The sequence below is a fragment of the Canis lupus genome, chromosome 26 (genome assembly GCF_048164855.1).
Source record: "Canis lupus baileyi chromosome 26, mCanLup2.hap1, whole genome shotgun sequence".
Lineage (NCBI taxonomy): Eukaryota > Metazoa > Chordata > Mammalia > Carnivora > Canidae > Canis > Canis lupus.
The window spans coordinates 23,152,187-23,172,715 of record NC_132863.1 but is presented as its reverse complement, the minus strand read 5'-3'; the positions used below and the strand labels follow the sequence as shown (position 1 = coordinate 23,172,715).

General features: G+C 47.4%; 1 protein-coding gene across 1 annotated transcript; it reads left to right on the top strand.

The window, feature by feature from the left end:
* Positions 1–249: 249 nt before the first annotated feature.
* LOC140618873 (uncharacterized) lies at positions 250–20,490 on the top strand. Its single transcript, XM_072801870.1, has 3 exons — positions 250–1,237; positions 2,383–2,426; positions 20,087–20,490. Exons 1-3 carry the CDS (start codon positions 250–252, stop codon positions 20,186–20,188), a joined length of 1,134 nt encoding a protein of 377 aa, XP_072657971.1. The 3' UTR covers positions 20,189–20,490.
* The last annotated feature ends 39 nt before the right edge of the window (positions 20,491–20,529 follow it).

Genomic DNA, 20,529 nt, shown 5'->3' with positions numbered 1-20,529 from the left:
GGGCCAGGTGAACGGAGTGGGCTTGGTCAGGGTCGGGAGGCGAGGCCTATCCAGGTCTCCTGCACAAGGCGGGCTCAGTGCAAGGCCCGCAGGGAGGCGGGTTGCGCCAGCACGAGGGGCCCAGGCGCAGCGCCGGCTCGGAGGAAGCCACCCCGAGATCCGTGCTCCAGGGCCCGTCCTGAAAGCGCTCCCGCAGCTGCGGGCAGGCGGCCGGGTCATAAGCAGCGCGCACGCAGGGCAGCCGCGGAGATGCCTCTAATGGCGGGGACCTCGGCCCTGGGAACGATGTCTGGTCTGGATTTCGCTGGCACGGGAAGGGGCCGTTGGCCCGGCAGGCGGAGCCTCGTCCTTCAGGTGGGTCCGGCCTCTCGGCAGCGCTTCCGCCCCGCGGCCGAAGCCCCGCAGGAGGAGGCGGTGCTGAGGTGGGGCCCGGCTGCGGCCGCCACGCAGCAACGGCGACTGCCCCCACCTTGCTCACGAGGCGCGAAGCTCGCAGCTGTGGGCGCCAGGGGGCTTGTGCGGCGCCGCCGAGCTACGCTGGGGGCCGACCCCTCCGCGCGCCTCTCAGGGCCCTCGGCCCCGCCCCGGAGGCCGCGTCCGCTGGCCCCGCCCACGGGCGGAGCTTGTCCCGCGTCCCGCCCCCTGCTCGTCCCCCGCGGCTCCGCCGACCTCCCGCGGCTCCGCCGACCTCCCGCGGCTCCGCCCCCCTCCCCCGAGCCGCGGGGCCTCCCCGCCCAGCGCCTCGTCGGTGCTCGGGCCGCGCTCCTGCGGGGCTCCCCCGGGCGGCCCAGCGCGCCGCCATCCCCGGCCGCGCCCCGTTCGTCGTCCCGTTCGTCGTCCCGTTCGTCGTCCCGTCCGGGGCCCGCGTGGCGGTCAGCGGCGGAGGCTGCAGCGGCGGGCCCGTCGCGGGGTCAGCTCTGGCCGCCGGGAGGCAGCGGAGCGGCCCCCACCACCGGCGGGAGAAGGTCGGAACGTGCTGCGAGGAAACCGCGGGGCGGGCCTCATCACCACCCCTTACCTGGGCAGCTACGTACAAAGGACCGGCCAACGGCCCCCCCTTGGCTAGTTCCAGGGGCGGTGAGGCTGGGCCCCCGGCGGCCTACGTCTAGGCTTCTGGTCCCTGCTCCATCCCCTGCTGGTTTCAATCCCTCTTCCCCGCCTCCCCGCGCCCCCGCCTTGGCCTCGGTTTCCACCTGTTTACAATGTCAGGCCGAAGCTCTGCTCCTGGGCTGTGAAGGTGAATGCCAGGTCTGAGCAGGGATTCTCCCAGAGGCGCCCCCACCGGTGACTCAGCCAAGCTGTGGATGGGGCTCTGGGCAGGGCGGGCGTCACCTCAGCAGAGCAGCAGCAGCACCACCAGGGAATAGTCCAACTCGACAAAGGGCTCAGGCGGTGGGATCCTGGAGGCTGAGGGGGTCAAACCAGCCCTGGGGTAGGCACAGATCCCTTCAGATCTGCTCTGGGACTCCACACTAACCTAGAACCATTTGCACCTACTGCTCAGGGTCTTCCAGAGCCTTCTGCACTACAGGCCAAACAGGGTGCACAGAGCAGGGGGAGGGGGACGCCTGGGTGGCTCAGTGATTGAGCTCTGCCTTCTGCTCAGGGCGTCCTGGAATGAGTCCCACATCCGGCTGCTGGAAGGGAGCCTGCTTCTCCCTCTGCCTATGTCTCTGCCTCTCTCATAAATAAATAAATAAAATCTTAAAGAAGAAAAAAAAAAAAAAGAGGAGGTGGAGGGACCTGGCCAAACCCCAACGCCTGGGCAAGCCCTTGTCTTCTCTGGGACACAATGGGCTCATGGGCAGGGCCATATAGCCCCCTGATGTGGCCCAAGCATTTGTGGGGACAGCCTTATGGCCTCCTTGAACCTTCATTAGCACCCACTGACCTCCCAATAAGCTCCTTAGCCTGATTTTTTTTTAAAGATTTTGTTTATTTATTCATGAGAGACACACAGAGAGAGAGAGAGAGGCAGAGACACAGGCAGAGGGAGAAGCAGGCTCCATACAGGGAGCCCGATGTGGGACTCAATCCCGGGACTCCGGGATCACTCCCTGGGTCAAAGGCAGGCACTAAACCGCTGAGCCACCCTGGTGCCCTTAGGACACTATTTTCAAGCCCAGCCATGCTGTGAAGAAGCCACATAAGCCCGTGTAGTGAGAACATGGAGAGGTCATCCGTAGGTGTTCTGGCTGGCAGACCAGCTTAGGTGCCAACCCACAGCCAGCCTCAGCTTCTAGTCATATACATCTCCAGATGAGGCCAGTCCCCAGCCCTCACAGGCTCCCCCAGCCACCAAGTCTTCCCAGCTGAGGCCCCAAACACGTGATGCCCAGACAAGTCATCTCTGCTGTGACATTTCTCAATTCCTGCCTACAGGATCCATCAGCATCAGACAGCTGCTTTACAGACTGAGTTTTCAGGTGGGTTTTGCTGTTGTTGTTGTTTTATAAAAATACTTGTTTCTTCAAGTAATCTCTATACCCAAGGTGGGGGAGGATCTCACAACCCTGAGATCAAGAGTTGCATACTCTTCCGACCAAGCCAGTCAGGCACCCCTCAGGTTTGTTCTCTATGATAGTAACCACAGCAGTTAACAAATGGTATTTTGATTTCCACATACCTGACCCCTCATTTGATGCGGCTGTTTCAGAATTTAGGCAAGAAAGAGGTTATTGGGATGCCTGGGTGGCTTAGCAGCTGAGTATCTGCCTTAGGCTCCTGGCGTGATCCCGGGATTTCGGGATCGAGTCCCACATCCGGCTCCCTGCAAGGAACCTGCTTCTCCCTCTGCCTATGTCTCCGCCTCTCTCTCTCTCTGTCTCTCATGAATAAATAAATAAAATCTAAAAAATTTTTTAATAAATAAATAAATATAAAATAAATAAATAAATAAATAATGAATAAATTAAAAGCCCAGAATATGGTCTATCTTGGTGAATGTTCCATGGCTACTTGAATGTGTTCTGTGCTACTATTCGGTAGAATTCTCTATAAATGTCAATTAAGTCAAGTTCACTGAAAATGTTGTTCAGATCTTTTGTATTTTTGCTAAATCTGTTTTATCAATTACTGAACTCAAACTGTTGGTATCCACAAGCATAACTGTGACTTTGTTTATTTCAAATCTATCAGTTTTGCCTTATATATTTAGGAGATTTTTTTTTAAGATTTTATTTATTTATTCATGAGAGACACACACAGAGAGGTAGAGACACAGGCAGAGGGAGAAGCAGGCTCCCTGAGAGGAGTCTGACGTGAGACTGGATCCTGGGACTCTGGGATCACACCCAGAGCCAAAGGCAGACATTCAGTGCTCAACAGGCTGAGCCACCCAGGCGTCCCAGGAGCTTTATTGATGAGCACAGACACACTCAGGATTGTCATGTCTTCTTGGTGAATTAATCCTTTAATCATAATCTTATTTATCCCTGGTGATTTTTCTTGTTTTGAATTATGCTTTGTCTGTTATTAATATAGCCACTCCAACTTTTTTTTTTTAATTTGTGGTCTGTGGTATATTTTTTCCATCCTTCTTTTAATCTACCCATATACTTATATTTAAAGTGGGTTTTGGGCAGCCTGGGTGGCTCAACGGTTTAGCACCGCCTTCAGCCCAAGGCCTGATCCTGGAGACCCAGGATCGAGTCCCATGTCAGGCTCCCTCCCTGCCTGGAGCCTGCTTCTCCCTCTGCCTGTCTCTCTCTCTCTCTCTCTCTCTCTCTCTCTCTCTCTTATGAATAAATAAATAAATAATTAAAAAAAAATAAAGTGGGTTTTATGTAGACAGAGTATAGTTGGATCTTGTCTTTTTTTTTTTACTTTAATCCAAGAAGTGCTGTCTTTTAATTGGTGCATTTATGTAATAATTAGTATGTTTACATAATTACTGAAGTGCAAATTTAGGTCTGCTAGGTTATTTTTTTTTTAAACTTTATTTATTTGCTTGAGAGAGAGCAAGAGAGAGAGCAAGAGGGAGAGGGAGAAGCAGACTTATCACTGAGCAGGGATGCACCAGGACCCTAGGATCATGACCTGAGCTGAAAGCAGATGCTCAACTGACTGAGCCACCCAGGTGCCCCTATTCTTTTTTTTTTTTTTTAAGATTTTATTTATTTTATTTTATTTATTTTTTAAAAGATTTTATTTATTCATTCATGAGAGACATATATAGAGAGAGAGGCAGAAACACAGGCAGAGAGAGAAGCAGGATCCATGCAGGGAGCTCGATGTGGGACTCGATCCCAGGACTCCAGGATCAAGCCCTGGGCCAAAGGCAGACGCTCAACTGCTGAGCCACCCAGGTGTCCCTTAAGCTCTACACCCACTGTGGAGCTCAAACTCACAACCCTGAAATCAAAAGTCCCACTAAGTCAGCCAGGTGTTCCTATCTACTTAACTTTTGACAATCTATTTAATGCTAATAATTAACCACTTCAAGTAAAACATAGAAGCTTTACAACCATGTGGGTGTCTTTACCTTCTCCCTTCATGTTTTAGCTGTCATATGTATGTTCTCCACATTCACTGAAACACCCCATAACATGATGATTTGTGCTTGCAAGACATAGATATTTTAAAGAATTTGGCAGGAGGGGCAAATTCGATGGGTGGCTCAGTGGGTTAAGTGTCCAACTTGATCTCAGCCCAGGTCTTGATCTCAGGGTCTTGAGTTCAAGCCCACATTGGGCTCCACTGGGTGTGAAGCCTACTTAAAAAAATAATAATAATTTAAAAAGAAAGAATTTGACAGGAGAAATAGGATCTATTATATCTACTCTTCTCTTTACCTCTTTGCTCCTTTTTTTATTCCTGAAGTTCCAAGTTTCCCTCTGAAATCATATCCTTCTGGCCTGAAGAACTTCCTTTAGCATTCTTTTAGAGCAAACCCACTGATGATAAATTCTCTTGGTTTCCTTCATTGACAGGTCTTTATTTGTTCTTATTCCCAAAGAATATTTTTACCAGATGTAGAATTGTGGGTTGACCATTCTTTTCCTTTTACTGCTTTAAAGATGCTGTTCCGGGATCCCTGGGTGGCGCAGCGGTTTAGCGCCTGTCTTTGGCCCAGGGCGGGATCCTGGAGACCCGGGATCGAATCCCACATCGGGCTCCCGGTGCATGGAGCCTGCTTCTCCCTCTGCCTGTGTCTCTGCCTCTCTCTCTCTGTGTGTGACTATCATAAATAAATAAAAATTTAAAAAATTAAAAAAAAAAGAAATGTTAAAAAAAAAATAAAATAAAATAAAGATGCTGTTCCACTGTCTTCTGGCCTCCATGGCTTTTCTTTCCTTCCTTCCTTCTTTCCTTCCTTCCTTCCTTCTTTCTTTCTTTTTTTGAGATTTTTTTTATTTAAAAAATTTTTTTTTAAATTTTATTTATTTATTTATGATATTCACACAGAGAGAGAGAGAGAGAGGCAGAGACATAGGCAGAGGGAGAAGCAGGCTCCATGCACCGGGAGCCCGACGTGGGATTCGATCCCGGGTCTCCAGGATCGCGCCCTGGGCCAAAGGCAGGCGCTAAACCGCTGCGCCACCCAGGGATCCCTCTTTTTTTGAGATTTTTTTAAAGATTTGAGAGAGAGACTGCACTAGCACAAGTGAGGGGGAAGGAGCAAGGAGAGAGACAAGCAGACTCGGAGCTGAGCATGGAACCTGAAGCAGGGCTCAGTCTCACAATCCTGAGATCATGATCTGACACAAGATCTGAGCTGAAATCCAAAGCTTGCCCAACTGTGCTACCCAGGGGCCCCATGGCCTCCATGGTTTCTGATGAGAAATCTAGAGTAATTTGAATGATTGGTAACCTATTTGTAAAGTGTTTCTCTATCTCTCTAAGGATTTTACTTTTAAGTAATCTCTACACCTATCATGGGGCTTGAACTTAAAACCCTGAGATCCTGGGACACCTGGGTGGCTCAGCAGTTGAGCATGTCTTCGGGCTCAGGGCATGATCCTGGAGTCCCAGGCCTGAGTCCCACATCGGGCTCCCGGCATGGAGCCTGCTTCTCCCTCTGCCTGTGTCTCTGCCTTTCTCTCTCTCTCTCATTCTCTCTCTCATAAATAAATAAATAAAATCTTAAAAAAAAAAACAAAAACCTGAGATCGAGAGTCACATGCTCTTCTCACTGAGCCAACCAGCCACCCATAAAGTGTTCTCTCTCTCTCTCTCTTTTTTTTTTTTTTTTTTTTTCTGGCTGTTTTCAAAGAGTTTTTTTCTTTTTTCCTTTCTGTTGGTTTTCAGCAGTTTGGTTATGGGATATCTGGACATGGTTATCTTTGAGTTTATCCTATTTGGAATGCACTGAGCTTTTCCTTTTTTTAAAATTTTTTTAAATTTTTATTTATTTATGATAGTCACAGAGAGAGAGAGAGAGAGAGAGGCAGAGACACAGGCAGAGGGAGAAGCAGGCTCCATGCACCGGGAGCCCAACGTGGGATTCGATCCCGGGTCTCCAGGATCGCGCCCTGGGCCAAAGGCATGTGCCAAACCGCTGCGCAACCCAGAGATCCCTGCACTGAGCTTTTCAATCTGTACATTTGTTTTTTTTTTTCAAATTTGAGAAAATTTAAGTCCTCATTTAAATTTTTTTTTTTCTGGAGGTGCCTGGCTAGCTTCTTTGGTGGAGCCTGTGACTCTTGATCTCAGCGTTATGAGTTTGAGTCCTACATTGAGAAGCAGAGATTACTTTAAAAAACAAAATCTGGGGGGGATCTCTGGGTGGCTCAGTGGTTTAGCGCCTGCCTTTGGCCCAGGGCATGATCTTGGAGTCCCGGGATCGAGTCCCACGTCGGGCTCCCTGCATAGAGCCTGCTTCTCCCTCTGCCTGTGTCTCTGCCTCTCTCTCTGTGTGTCTTTCATGAATGAATGAATAAAATCTTACATTTTTTTTCTCAGAGCACTGGGCTGGCTCATTTGGTGGAGCATGGGCCTCTTGGTCTCAGGGTTGTGGATTCAAGCCCTATGTTAGATGTAGAGATTACTTAAAATCTTTAGGGGCACCTGGGTGGCTCAGTTGGTTGAGTGTCCAACTCTTGATTTTGTCCCAGGTCATGATGTCAGGATCATGAGATCAAGCCTCACACTGAACTCTACACTGGGTGTGGATCCTGCTTGAAGATTCTTTCTCTCTCTTCCTCTGCCCACCCCTTTCAAAATATAAATAGAGGGATCCCTGGGTGGCGCAGCGGTTTAGCGCCTGCCTTTGGCCCAGGGCGCGATCCTGGAGACCCAGGATCGAATCCCACGTCGGGCTCCCAGTGCATGGAGCCTGCTTCTCCCTCTGCCTGTGTCTCTGCCTCTCTCTCTCTCTCTCTCTGTGTGTGTGTGACTATCATAAATAAATAAAAATTAAAATATATATATATAAATAGATAAATAAATAAATAAATAAATAAAATCTTTAAAATATGTTTTCCTCTCTGTTCATTAGACTGGATCATTTCTACTGATCTAGCTTTAGGTTCACTAAGTCGTTTGTCTCCTCCCCTCTGCTACTGAGACCATCTAGAGAATTTTTTTTTTTTTTTACTTTGTATTTATTTATGATAGTCACAGAGAGAGAGAGAGAGAGAGAGGCAGAGACACAGGCAGAGGGAGAAGCAGGCTCCATGCACCGGGAGCCCGATGTGGGATTCGATCCCGGGTCTCCAGGATCGCGCCCTGGGCCAAAGGCAGGCTGCGCCTGCGCCACCCAGGGATCCCTCTAGAAAATTTTTAAGAGCTGAGATATTATATTTCTTCTAAAAATCTTCATATGAGGGGGTGCCTGGGTGGCTCAGTCAGTTAAGCATCTGACTCTTGATTTCAGCTCAGGTCATGATCTCAGGGTCATGAGATCAAGCCCTGCTTGGGCTCTGTGCTCAGCAAGGACTCTGCTTCTCTCCCTCTGCCCCTCCCCCTGCTCAAATGCTCTCTCTCTCTCTTTCTCTCTCTCTCTCTTAAATAAATACATCTTTTAGAAAAATAAAGTCTTCATTTTGTCATTTGGTTCTTTTTTTCTTAGTATAACAGTGATTTTTTTTTCGGGGGGGGGCAGTAGACAGCAAAGCAAAGTTCATTGAGTGATAATAAAGTGATGGTACCAAGATCTTGAAGAGAGTGGGGCCTTGAGAGGATGGCCCCATATAACAGTGATTTTTTAAAAATCACGTTATTAAGCTGTAACTGGCATACAAAAAGCTGTAGATATTTAATGTATAAAACTTGGTGAGTTTGGAAATAGGTACACACTTGTGAAACCCTCACCACAGTTGAAGCCCTAAATTAATCCATCGCCTCCAGAAGTTTCCTTCTGCCTCATCTTTCTTTCAATATTTATTTCTCTTTTGCTATAAAAATATTTAACATAATTGGGATGCCTGGGTGGCTCAGTGGTTAAGCACCTGCCTTCAGTTCAGGGTGTGATCCTGGAGTCCTGGGATCGAACCCCACATCGGGGTCCCTGCATGGAGCCTGCTTCTCCCTCTGCCTGTGTCTCTGCCTCTCTCTCTCCCTCTGTCTCTCATGAGTAAATATATTAAAATCTTTAAAAAATAATATTTAACACAAGATCTCCCCTCTCAGGGCAGCCTTGGTGGCGGTGGCACAAAGGTTTAGCACCACCTGAAGCCGGAGGTGTGATCCCGGAGACCCGGGAACGAGTCCCACGTCAGGCTCCCTGCAGGCTTCTCCCTCTGCCTGTGTTTCTGCCTCTCTCTCTCTCTCTCTGTCTCTATGAATAAATAAATAAAATCTTTAAAAAAATGTTTAAAAAAAAAAAAAGATCTCCCCTCTCAGCAAGTTTTTTGAGTATACAATATTAACTAGAGGCCCTGTGTTATGGACTAGATTTCCAGAACATATTGCCTTGTGCCACTGAGACTTTATGCCCCCCTCCCTTTTTTTTTCAGATTTTATTTCTTTATTCATAAGAGACAAAGAGGGGCAGAAAATCTGGCATCACACCTTGAGCCAAAGGCAGACGCTCAACTGCTGAGCCACCCATGCATCCCATAACTTTATCCCTTTGACCAACACTTCCCTATTTTGGGGTTCCTCTAAAAAATGATTTCTAGGGATCCCTGGGTGGCGCAGCGGTTTGGCGCCTGCCTTTGGCCCAGGGCGCGATCCTGGAGACCCAGGATCGAATCCCACGTCGGGCTCCTGGTGCGTGGAGCCTGCTTCTCCCTCTGCCTGTGTCTCTGCCTCTCTCTCTCTCTCTGTGACTATCATAAAAAAAATAAAAAATAAAATAAAATAAAATAAAATAAAAAAATAAAAAATGATTTCTATCTCTCTGCTGAGAATGCCTGTTCTTTCATTCATTTCTCAAGCATTCATCTTTCCCTCATGGAAAATGATTACAAATGTCTTTGGCAGTTCCCACATTGGGTCTTTTCATAGTTGGAATCTACGGATTGTCTTTCTCTTTGAGAATCAGTTGGGTGTTCCTTATTGAGCAACCTTGCATTATATCCTAGATATTTTAAATATTCTCTTGTGCAACTCTGGGTACTGTTAAAAGCCTCTGGATAATTTTTTTTTTTTCTTAGCAGGCAAACCTGGGTAGGTTCAGACCGCATGTTCTATGGCACCTTCTGGGACCAGTGGTTCTAATATCCATTTCATTTTCAAAGCCCTGTGCAGGGCTTAGTCTGGGACTTGAGCAGTGATTTCTTTCTTTCTTTCTTTTTTTCTTTTCTTTTCTTTTCTTTTCTTTTCTTTTCTTTTCTTTTCTTTTCTTTCTTTTCTTTTCTTTTCTTTCTTTCTTTCTTTCTTTCTTTCTTTCTTTCTTTCTTTCTTTCTTTCTTTCTTTCTGATTTTATTTATTCATGAGAGAGAGAGAGAGAGAGAGAGAGGCAGAGACACAGGCAGAGGGAGAAGCAGGCTCCATGCAGGGAGCCTGATGTAGAACTCAATCCCAGGACCCCAGGACTACACCGTGGGCCAAAGGCAGGCGCTAAACCACTGAGCCACCCAGGGATCCCCTGAGCAGTGGTATCTAGGGTGGTTCAATACTCAAAGCCTTTGTTGTCCTTCTTAGGTTGTGTTCCACACAGACACAGCTTGGGTTTGAGCCCGGGACTTGTGCCGATTCATACAGAGAGTTAGAGGGTTCTCTTTACCTGCTCTCTCCTCTCCAGGATTTTCTGTGCATCCTCTGCTCCCAGGGGCCCCTTTTTCTGGTTTTCTGGTCCAGAATATGAAGTTCTCTGGGCACCTGGCTGGCTGAGCTGGTTGAATGGCTCTTGATCTCAGGGTTGTGAGTTTGAGCCCCACACTGGGTGTGGAGATTACATAAAAAAAAAAAGTGGGGGGGGGGGCGATAAAGTCTCAGTGATACAAGGCAAATGCGTCCTACAACCTTTAGGGCACCTGGGTGGCTCAGCTGGTTGAACATCCAACTCTTGATTTTGGCTCAGGTCATGATCCCAGGGTTATGGGAGCATCAGGCTCTGCGCTGGGGGTGGAATCTGCTTAAGATTCTCTCTCCCGGGACGCCTGGGTGGCTCAGAGGTTAAGTGTCTGCCTTCAGCCCAGGGCGTGATCCTGGAGTCCCAGGATCGAGTCCCACATCGGGCTCCCTGCATGGAGCCTGCTTCTCCCTCTGCCTAGGTCTCTGTCTCTCTCTTTCTCTGTCTCTGATGAATAAATAAATAAAGTTAAAAAAAAAAAAAAGATTCTCTCTTCCTCTGACCCCTTGTCCCTCCAAAAGAAAAAAAATGAAGTTCTCTTGGAGTTGTAACTGCTAGCTCTATCTCCCAATTCCTGGCCACTGGGTCTGCTCTCAGGACAAAGCAGCAAGAGAAAATAGAGAAGAAAGGAAATTTGAAGGATTCCCACACCATTCATGCCCCTGGGACCCTACTTCCATGTTCTTTCCTCTAGAGGGTGGGTTTTCTGTCGGCCTTTCCTGTCAATGGAATTATGAACAGCAGAGCAGACTGGGGCCACGCTAGGGCAGGACCAGGTACAAAATAAAGATTAAAAACATCCTGACTGGGACTCCCCTCATCTCAGCTCCAGGGTGTGTGTGTGTGTGTGTGTGTGTGTGTGCACGCGCTCATTTTCCTGGTACTCTGGCCAGAATGCTATTGGCAGTTTTGCTGCCCTGCTCAACTGCACAGTTTCCTGATTCAGAGCACCCTGGGTCAAAGGATGTAGATTCAAGCAAGGAGCGCCTGGGTGACTCAGTCCGTTGGGCATCTGCCTTCAGCTGGGGGTGTGATCCTGGGTCCTAGGATCCAACCCCACATCAGGCCCCCTGCTCAGTGAGGAACCTGCTTATCCCTCCTATTTGTGCTCTCTCTCGCTCAAATAAACAAAATATTTTTTTAAAAAAGAAGATATAAGAAGAAAATTTACCAGAAAACTGACTGCTGCCATTAGTTATTTATCACTAGTTAGTTATTTTTCACAAGTTATTTGACTTTCCACCCCAATCTGCTCTCTATTATTATTTTTTTTAACATTTTATTTATTTATTCATGAGAGACACACACACAGAGAGAGAGAGAGAGGCAGAGATATAGGCAGAGGGAGAAGCAGGCCCCAAGCAGGGAGCCTGATGTGGGGCTCGATCCTGGGTCTCCAGGATCACACCCTGGGCTGAAAGCAGGCTCTAAACCGCTGAGCCACCCAGGCTGACCTGCTCTCTATTATTTACAGAGTTCTATAAGTAACTGCTTTCCGTATTTGAGTGTTCAGTCATAATCTGTGGAGAGAGAGGCTGTAGTAGGCTGGCTCTAGCTTAGTCTTCATTATCTCCCCCTCTTTCTTAATTTTAATATCTTTTTCCCCCTTTGGGATAATTTTATTTATTTATTTAAGATTTTATTTTTAAGTAATCTCTACCCTCAAGGCGGGATTCAAGCTCACAACCCCAAGATCAAGGGTCATGTGTGCGACTGACCAAGCCAGCCAGGTGCCCCTCCCTTTAAGATAATTTTTAAACTTACAGCAGTTACAAAAATAGAAAAGTTACCGAAAGTTCCTGTATGCGCATCACTTAGCTTTTCATTTTGTCCACATCTCACAGGATAGAACACTTATCAATACTAAGAAATTAACCTTGGTACATTTCTAGTAACTAAAGCACGAAGTTATTTGGATTTTATCAGAGTGTGTCTTTTTTCTGTTCTGGGATTCAGTCCAGGATCTCACATTACATTTAGTCCTCATGTCCCCTTAGGCCCTCCAGGCTGTGAGTTTCTCAGCGTTTCCTTCTTTTCCATGACCTCCTGAAGAGTACCAGCCAGCTATTTTATAGAATGTCTGTCAGTGTGGGTTTGTCTGAGGTTTTTCTCATGATCGCATTGAGGTTATGCAATATTGGGGAAAATACCACAGATGCCAGGTCATGCCTTTCTCAGTGGTCCTACTGGGGATCCCTGAAGTTGACATGTATACTTTGATCACTTGATACCTTGAACATTACCTTGATCATTTGGCTGAGGTGTCATCTGCTGGATTTCTCGACTATAAAATTACTGTTTCAGGGACACCTGGGTGGCTCAGTCGGTAAAGCATCTGCCATTGGCTCAGGTCATGATCTCAGGGTTCTGGGATTGAGCCCTGCATTGCTCAGTGGGAGTCTGCTTCTCCCTCTGCCCTCTCTCCCCCCTCCCGACCCCATTCATGGTCTGTCTCTCTCAATCAAATAAATAAAATATTTTTTAAAATAAAATAAAATTACTGTTTTACTCTTTGCAATTAAATGTATTAAGGAAGATACTTTGAAATTTTGAAAACATCCTGTGTCTGCTTCAAGTTTAACCCATTGAATTTAGCATCCTTTAGTGGATTGTTCTCTTTACAGTTATGGGGGCCTGGCTGGCTCAGTTGGAAGAGACTCTCAATCTTGAGGTTGTCCCAAATAATTTTTTATTTTTTAAAGAAGAAGAATCAAGACACCTGGGTGGCTCAGCGGTTGAGCGGTTGTGCCAGGCTCTGTGCTAGATGGTGGGCATACAGCAGAGAACAAAGCAGCACCTATCCTAAAGAAAGGAGACATTGGGGATCCCTAGGTGGCTCAGCGGTTTAGCGCCTGCCTTTGGCCCAGGATGCAATCCGGGAGTCCCGGGACCAAGTCCCGCGTCGGGCTCCCAGCATGGAGCCTGCTTCTCCCTCTGCCTGTGTCTCTGCCTCTCTCTCTCCCGCTCTCTCTCTCATAAATAAATAAAAAATAAATAAATCTTTAAAAAAATAAAATAAAGAAAGGAGACATGATAAACAAGGAAACAAACAGGATTGTTCTGATTACAGATTGTTCTACAACCAACTACCCCAAAACTTAGTGGCTTAAAACAACAACCATTTTATTATATCTCAAAGATTCTGTGGATTAGGAATTCTGGCAAGGATTGGTTGGGTGATTCTTCTGTTCCCTGTGGCATCAAGTGGGATCTCTCAGTGGGACTCAGTTGACAGATAGGCTAGTCTGAAGGATCCAATATAGCTTTACTCAGACAGGAGTGACTAGAAGGCTGAGCTCAGCTGGAAGTGTCTTCTGGCTTGCCTGCCCAAGGCCTTGCCAGCATGACAATCTCATGGCAGGCTTACAGGGTGGCCACTTCCTCCAGAGTGAGCACCCTGGGAAAACCAGGCAGAGGCTGAATGGCTTTTCATGATCTAGCCTTGGAAGACAGGTAGCATCACTTTTGCTGTAATCAGTTGGTCAAAGCAGTCACTAAAGCCATCTAGTTTCATGGAGAGGGGATATAGAGCCACCTTTTGATGGGAGGGAGTGTCAAAGAATTTGTAGGGCGTGTGTGTGTGTGTGTGTGTGTGTGTGTGTGTGTGTATGGTTATTTTTAAAAACTGCCACGAGGAGTAGCACTTGGGCGGCTCAGTGGTTAAGCATCTGACTCTTGATTTCCGCTCAGGTCATGATCTCAGGATCCTGGGATTGGGCTCCCTGCCCAGCGGGGAGTCAGCTTCCCCCTCTGGTCCTCCCCCCTGTTCATGCACTCTCTCTCTCTTTCAAAATAAATAAATAAATCTTTAAAAACAAACCAAAAAACTGCAAGGATAAGAAGCCTCTAAGTGGGACGCCTGGGTGGTTCAGCGGTTGAGCATCTGCCTTGGGCTCAGGATGTGATCCCGGAATTCTGGGATCGAGTCCCACATCAGGCTCCTGCATGGAGCCTGCTTCTCCTCCCTCTGCCTATGTCTATGCCTCTTTCTCTCTATGTCTCTCATGAATAAATACATAAAATCTTAAAAAAAAAAAAAGAAGAAGAAGAAGAAGACGACGACTCTAAGTGCATGACAGGTTAAGTGACTTCCACCAAGGACAATTACAGATGTGAATGGGGAGGACCTCTCTAAGGAGGTGACCATGGGCTTAGACCCGAAAGACAAGAGGATTTGTGGGGCACAGAATCTCAGGCATCAGGCACAGCATGTGCAAAGGTGCCCTGGGTCAGGAACAAATGACTGGAAGGAGATCTGACCAACAGGAGGGGGGTAGATGAGGGGGAGCACGGGAGATGAAGGAGGATGCAGGTGGGAACCACATCTTGCTGGGCCTTAGAAGTCGTGAGAAAGTTAGGATTCTATTCCAAGAGCAACTGGAAGCCTCAGGAAAGTTTTAAGCAGGCAAGCAATATGACCTGCCTATCTTCTCCAAGGATCCCTCTGACTGCTGTGTGGAGAACATGGGGGAGATACTGATAAAAGTGGGAAGACCAGGGATCCCTGGGTGGCGCAGCGGTTTAGCGCCTGCCTTTGGCCCAGGGCGCGATCCTGGAGACCCGGGATCGAATCCCACATCGGGCTCCCGGTGCATGGAGCCTGCTTCTCCCTCTGCCTGTGTCTCTGCCTCTCTCTCTCTCTCTCTCTCTGTGACTATCATAAATTAAAAAAAAAAAAAAATTTAAAAAAATTTTTTAAAAAAAGTGGGAAGACCAGTGGAGGGGCTACTGCAATGTGTGGGTGAGAAGTAATGGCAACCAGGGAAGTGGGGGTGGGGGACCGGCAAAGGCGTGTGGATTTGGGAAACATTTAGGGGTTAAATTGGCAGGACTTGGAGACTCGGTGAATGTGTGTGTCTGTGGGATGATGTTCAAGGAGCAGTCTGTGTTTCTACTTCGCCCAGAATTCTTTTTTTTTTTTTTTTTAAGATTTTATTTACTTATTCACAAGAGACACAGAGAAAGAGGCAGAGACATAGGCAGAGGGGAGGAAAAGCAGGGTCCCTACAGGGAGCCCCATGAGGGACTTGGAACTCCATATCAGGACCCTGAGATCACGACCTGAGCAGAAGGCAGAGACTCAACCCCTGAGCCACCCAGGTGCCCCCAGAGGACAACTTTAAAGGCAAAATAGAGGGTGTCTGGGTAGCTCAGTTAGTTAAGCCTCTACCTTCTGCTCAGGTTATGATCCCAGTGTTCCGAGATCAAACCCTGCATCGGGCTCCAGGAAGGAGCCCGCTTGCCCCTTCCTCCCTCTGCCCCTCCCCTTCCTTTCCCCTCTGCTCATACTCTCTCTGTCAAATAAATAAAATCTTTTAAAACTTTTTTTAAAATAAAGGTAAAATAGGAGTGCCTGGCTGGCTCATTCAGAAGAGCCCATGACTCTTGATCTCAGGGTCGTGAGTTTGAGCCCCATGTACAGTATAGAGATTACTTAAATAAATAAACTTTATTGGTTTTTTAAAGATTTATTTATTTATTTATTCATGATAGACATAGAGAGATAGAGAGGCAGAGACACAGGCAGAGGGAGAAGCAGGCTCCATGCTGGGAGCCCGACGTGGGACTCGATCCTGGGACTCCAGGATCGCATCCCGGGGCCGAAAGCAGGCGACAAACCTCTAAGCCACCCAGGGATCCCCCAATAAATAAATTTTAAAACATACAAACAAACAAACAAATAAATGTAAAATAATCTTGCTAATCCTCAACATGGGAAGGAAATATCCCCAAAATTACTCCTGGGACATGAGTTTAGCCCAGGAGACCAAGGCTGGGGGACTTTGGGCAAGTCACTTAACCTCTCTGGGTTTCCCTTTCTTGTCTCTACAATAAGTGTGTTGGGTTAAGTGATACCTTAGGGACCTCCCAGTTCTGACTTTTCTGTTTAATTAAAATAGACTCCAGTCCAACCTAGTAACATTTAAACCGCACATGCTCATCCTTCTCATACACATGCGTGGGGAGAATGCACAAGGACATTCAGAGAAGCACTATTGATAATAGCAAAACCCATGCACCAACCCAAAGGTTCACCCACAGGAGTTTGGGTAAATAAATCACATTGTGGAATATGATACAGCAGTGGAAGTGAGTGAACTAAGGCTGTATGATTATACAAAAGGCAAAAGCAGGTAAAATTAAGCAATAATGTATTTAAGGAGGCGCACTTGTACATATGTGGAAAAAATAAGAGAAGAACAAATGATTGATTAACACAAAGTTGAATAATGACAATGTGTGGTAGGCAGGGTGGGGGTTTTATCCAGAGGGGCATACGGGGGCCTCAAAAGAACTAATTTTTAATTTCTTAAGCAGGGTGTTCCATTTATTATTATCTTTAAACTGTATACATGAGCAATATCTGCTCTTTTGTATGTATAAGACATTTCACAATTTTTTTTTAATTTTACTTTTTTTATTTTTTTATTTTTAAATTTATGATAGTCACAGAGAGAGAGAGAGAGAGAGAGAGAGAGGCAGAGACACAGGCAGAGGGAGAAGCAGGCTCCATGCACCGGGAGCCCGACGTGGGATTCGATCCCGAGTCTCCAGGATCGCGCCCTGGGCCAAAGGCAGGCGCCAAACCACTGCGCCACCCAGGGATCCCCCATTTCACAATTTTTTTAAAAATTTCAAGGATTTGCCCAAGATCTGCTCTTATGTACAGAGCTAAGGAGGTTGGGGGGGCTGTCACAGAGCAAGGAAGAAGAAAGAGGAGGAGACAGCGGGAGAAAAGATAGCTAATAAGATAAGAGCAAGGGCTGAGGGCGGAGAGTTCTGGATTTGTCGCCTGCGGTGTCCAAGACCACGGACACACGTTCACATACTAGGCGCGGAAACGCTCTTCCAACGCGCGCGCGGCTCCAGCTGCAGTTCCCACACCGTCCGCGAGAGGCCGCCAAGGCACCAGCTTTCGCCGCCCGCAGGCCCCTGGCTCCGCTTCCCGCCCGCGCTGGCGCACTTCTGGGTCTTCCCGGCAGAGGGCGCCAGTGACCCCAGGAAGGCCGAAGCGGGACCGGCCCCACGCAAGCCCGGGCGCTGGTGAGCTCAGCTGAGCGCTGGAGTGCTCGCATCTACCCAGCTTTCCCTGCCGTTCGGGGAACTTGGGGTCTCAAGCTGAAGAAAGGAGTAACACCCGCAGACTTGATTCTGGTGCACCTCTCGCGGCCTTCAAGCTTCCGGTCGGGCCACCCCTTTTGGATATACAGGGGAGAATCTTAATTTTGTGGGAACTAGATTTTTGCAACCTAGACACAACAGTTTGCAAATTTTACAAAATTTTGCAAAAACACGTTAAAAAAAAAAAAAACACGAACAAGTTGCTAGGACTTTTTTTTTTTTTTGCTAGGACTCTTTCTAAACAAGAAAAGTTAAAGTGTGGAGTACCTGGGTGGCTCAGTGGTTGAGCATCTGCCTTTGGCTCAGGTCCTGATCCCGGGGTCGTGAGATGGAGTACCGCATGGAGCTCGCTGTGGGGAGCCTGCTTCTCCCTCTGCCTGTGTCTCTGCCTCTCTGTGTGTCTCTCATGAATAAATTAAAATCTTAAAAAAAGAAGGGGATCCCTGGGTGGCACAGTGATTTAGCGCCTGCCTTCATCCCAGGATCAAGTCCACATCAGGCTCCCAGCATGGAGCCTGCTTCTCCCTCTGCCTGTGTCTCTGCCTCTCTATGTCGCTCATGAGTAAATAAATAAAATCTTAAAAAAAAAAAAAAAAAAAAAAAAAAAAGACTTGAAGTTTAAGCTTCAGTCATTTAAGGTTAAATTCACCCCTGATTATACCTATGCATGTTTATTTACTGTCTTCTTCCACTTGAATGTTTCAAGAGGGCAAGAATGTTTACCTAAATTGTTAGTTCCTAGCACATCAGCACATAGAAGCTTTGTAACTATGAATTGAATACACCAGTTGAGGCTGGCACAGTTTTCCAGGTAGATATGACAATGGCCTAGCCTGGGGCTTTTGAGGAATGGATGGGGTCAGGATGATCTCATTGAAACCTCAGAACAGTGACTGTAAAAGCCATTTTAAAGCCGAGGGCCTGGAATGTGAAGCAAGTGCCCAGTGAGAAGTGACACTGGGCCTAAAAGCCCAGTCTGCCTTTTCTTGCCCCTCTTGGCCTCCAGCCACTGGCTCCCCACCCCTCACCCCCTGGCTGCCCCTTGCACAAGCCCTTGATGCAACTCTGTAATAGCCCAAGGCGCCCACCTTGGGGGCAGCACTGGGAAAAAGATTTTGCAAGAGCTAGGGCAGGAAGCACCAGCCAGGGCGGGTCTGGGAAGATAAGGGCTCCCCCTCCAACCATATGCGCCTCCAGGCCTTCTGGTTTCCTCTCTTCCCTTCCCTTCCCTTTCCCGGACCCTGGCCTGGCCATGACTCACCTCCTTTCCCTCTGGCAGCCGGGCTGGGATCATGGGCCTGCCTGTCCCAGGAAAGCCTTGCTCTGTGTGACCCTGGGCAGTGGAAAGCCCTATCTGGCCAGCAGTTCCTGGAGCTCAGTGAGAGTAGCTGGCATGAATAAAGGTTACATGGCTGAGTCTTAGTCTCAGGAGACAAAATGTGGGGGGTACCAGGACACCTTATTAAGCCAATTCTGAGCTCTGGGTGACTCAAATAGGCAGGTGTAAGGTTGGCTGGTTGGTTGTGTGTGAAGCACCCTTACCCCTATGGAGGGGAGAGTGTACGTAAGTGGGGGCCTGGAGATCCCTCTTCCTCTAGGACAGAAGCCAGAGATCCCTCCACCTCTAGGACGGAATCAGACATTTCCACATTTTGGTTGGTCTCTACCTGGTTCAAGAACTGTATCTAGCTGTGTGACCTGCCTCTCATGACCCGGTCACACAGAACCTGGCCCAGCACCTCTTAGAGGTCAAGAGAGCCTGGGCCATTTCCGTCTTTAGAGGCTGTAGTTAGATTATTTTATTTTTTTTTTTATTGTATTTATTTATTCATGAGAGACACAGAGAGAGAGAGACAGAGACACAGGCTTCCTTACAGGGAGCCTGATGAGGGACTCGATCTCAGATCCCAGGATCATGACCTGGGCTGACACTCAACTGTTAAACCACCCAGGCATCCCTTTTTTTTTTTTTTTTTTTTTTAATGATAGTCACAGAGAGAGAGAGAGAGAGAGGCAGAGACACAGGCAGAGGGAGAAGCAGGCTCCATGCACCAGGAGCCCAACGTGGAACTCGATCCCAGGTCTCCAGGACCGCGCCCTCGGCCAAAGGCAGGCGCTAAACCACTGCTGCCACCCAGGGATTCCCCCCCCCCTTTTTTTTTTAATTAAGAAATGCTGAGGGACCCCGGTGGCTCAGTTGGTTAAGTGTCTGCCTTGGGCTCAGGTCATGATCCCGGGTCCTAGGATTGAGCCCTACATTCAGTTCCCTCCTCGGTGAGTCTGCTTTCCCTCTGCCTGCTGCTCCCCATGCTTGTGCTATCTCTCAAATAATAAAATCTTAAAAAAAAAAAAGCCAAAATATAGGTTGCAAAAATTGTGATATGTATTTTGTATCTTGCATTTTTTTCTAGCTTAAGCATTTAAAACAAAAATATATAATGACTAGGTATGATTTCAATTGGAAATATGATGAAACAGCTCAAATGGATGTCCTATGGGAACCTGAAACCCCTCATATCCTTGTTTGGATCAAACTGATTTCTAAAAAGCCCTCTCAGTCAGAGAGAGTCCCGGTGTGGCGCTGGATGTGTTACTTCACCTCTCTGATGACTCTGCTTTTCTCAACTGAAAAGTAGAAATAGCAATGGGCCTGTACAGCCCCCTTCCTAAGGGCTTAGAACATTTTACACCAACATACACTGTGTCCACTATGAGCCAGACACCTTGCTAAACTTTTGTGTTTTTTTTTATCTTTTTTTTTTTCTTTTTTTTCTTTTTTTTAGAGTTGGGGTATGGGAGAAGGAGAAAAAGAATCCCAAGGAGGTTCGGTTCAGTATGGAGCCCAACACAGGGCTCAATCTGGCCTGCAGACCCCAAAATCATGAACTGAGCTGAAATCAAGAGATGTTCAACGGACAGAGCCACCGAGGTGCCGCATGGTGCTACACTGATTCAATTGATCCTTGGAGCCACGTTCTGGATCCCATTTCTCAAATGAGAAAACAGAGGCGCAAACAGGTGAAGTGATGAGCATCAAGGATGATCCAGAGGCTGTGTTCCAGCTGCCTCCCGACTGAAATGTGAGCCTATTATTATTGTTGTTGCTCTGGTTATTTTTGTTGAAATGAGCACGATAGCATCATCGTTCCTGTACAGCTGTGAGGAGGATTAAATGAATTAAATTTAAAAGAGCTTAGTATGATACCTGGTACATAATAAGTGCTCC

Coding starts and splice junctions, on each gene's coding strand:
- LOC140618873 (XM_072801870.1), top strand. CDS start 250: ATGCCTCTAATGGCGGGGACCTCGGCCCTGGGAACGATGTCTGGTCTG. Junction 1,238..2,382: donor TCTGCTCCTGGGCTGTGAAG/GTGAATGCCAGG, acceptor TCCTGCCTACAG/GATCCATCAGCATCAGACAG. Junction 2,427..20,086: donor TTTACAGACTGAGTTTTCAG/GTGGGTTTTGCT, acceptor TCTTTTTTTTAG/AGTTGGGGTATGGGAGAAGG.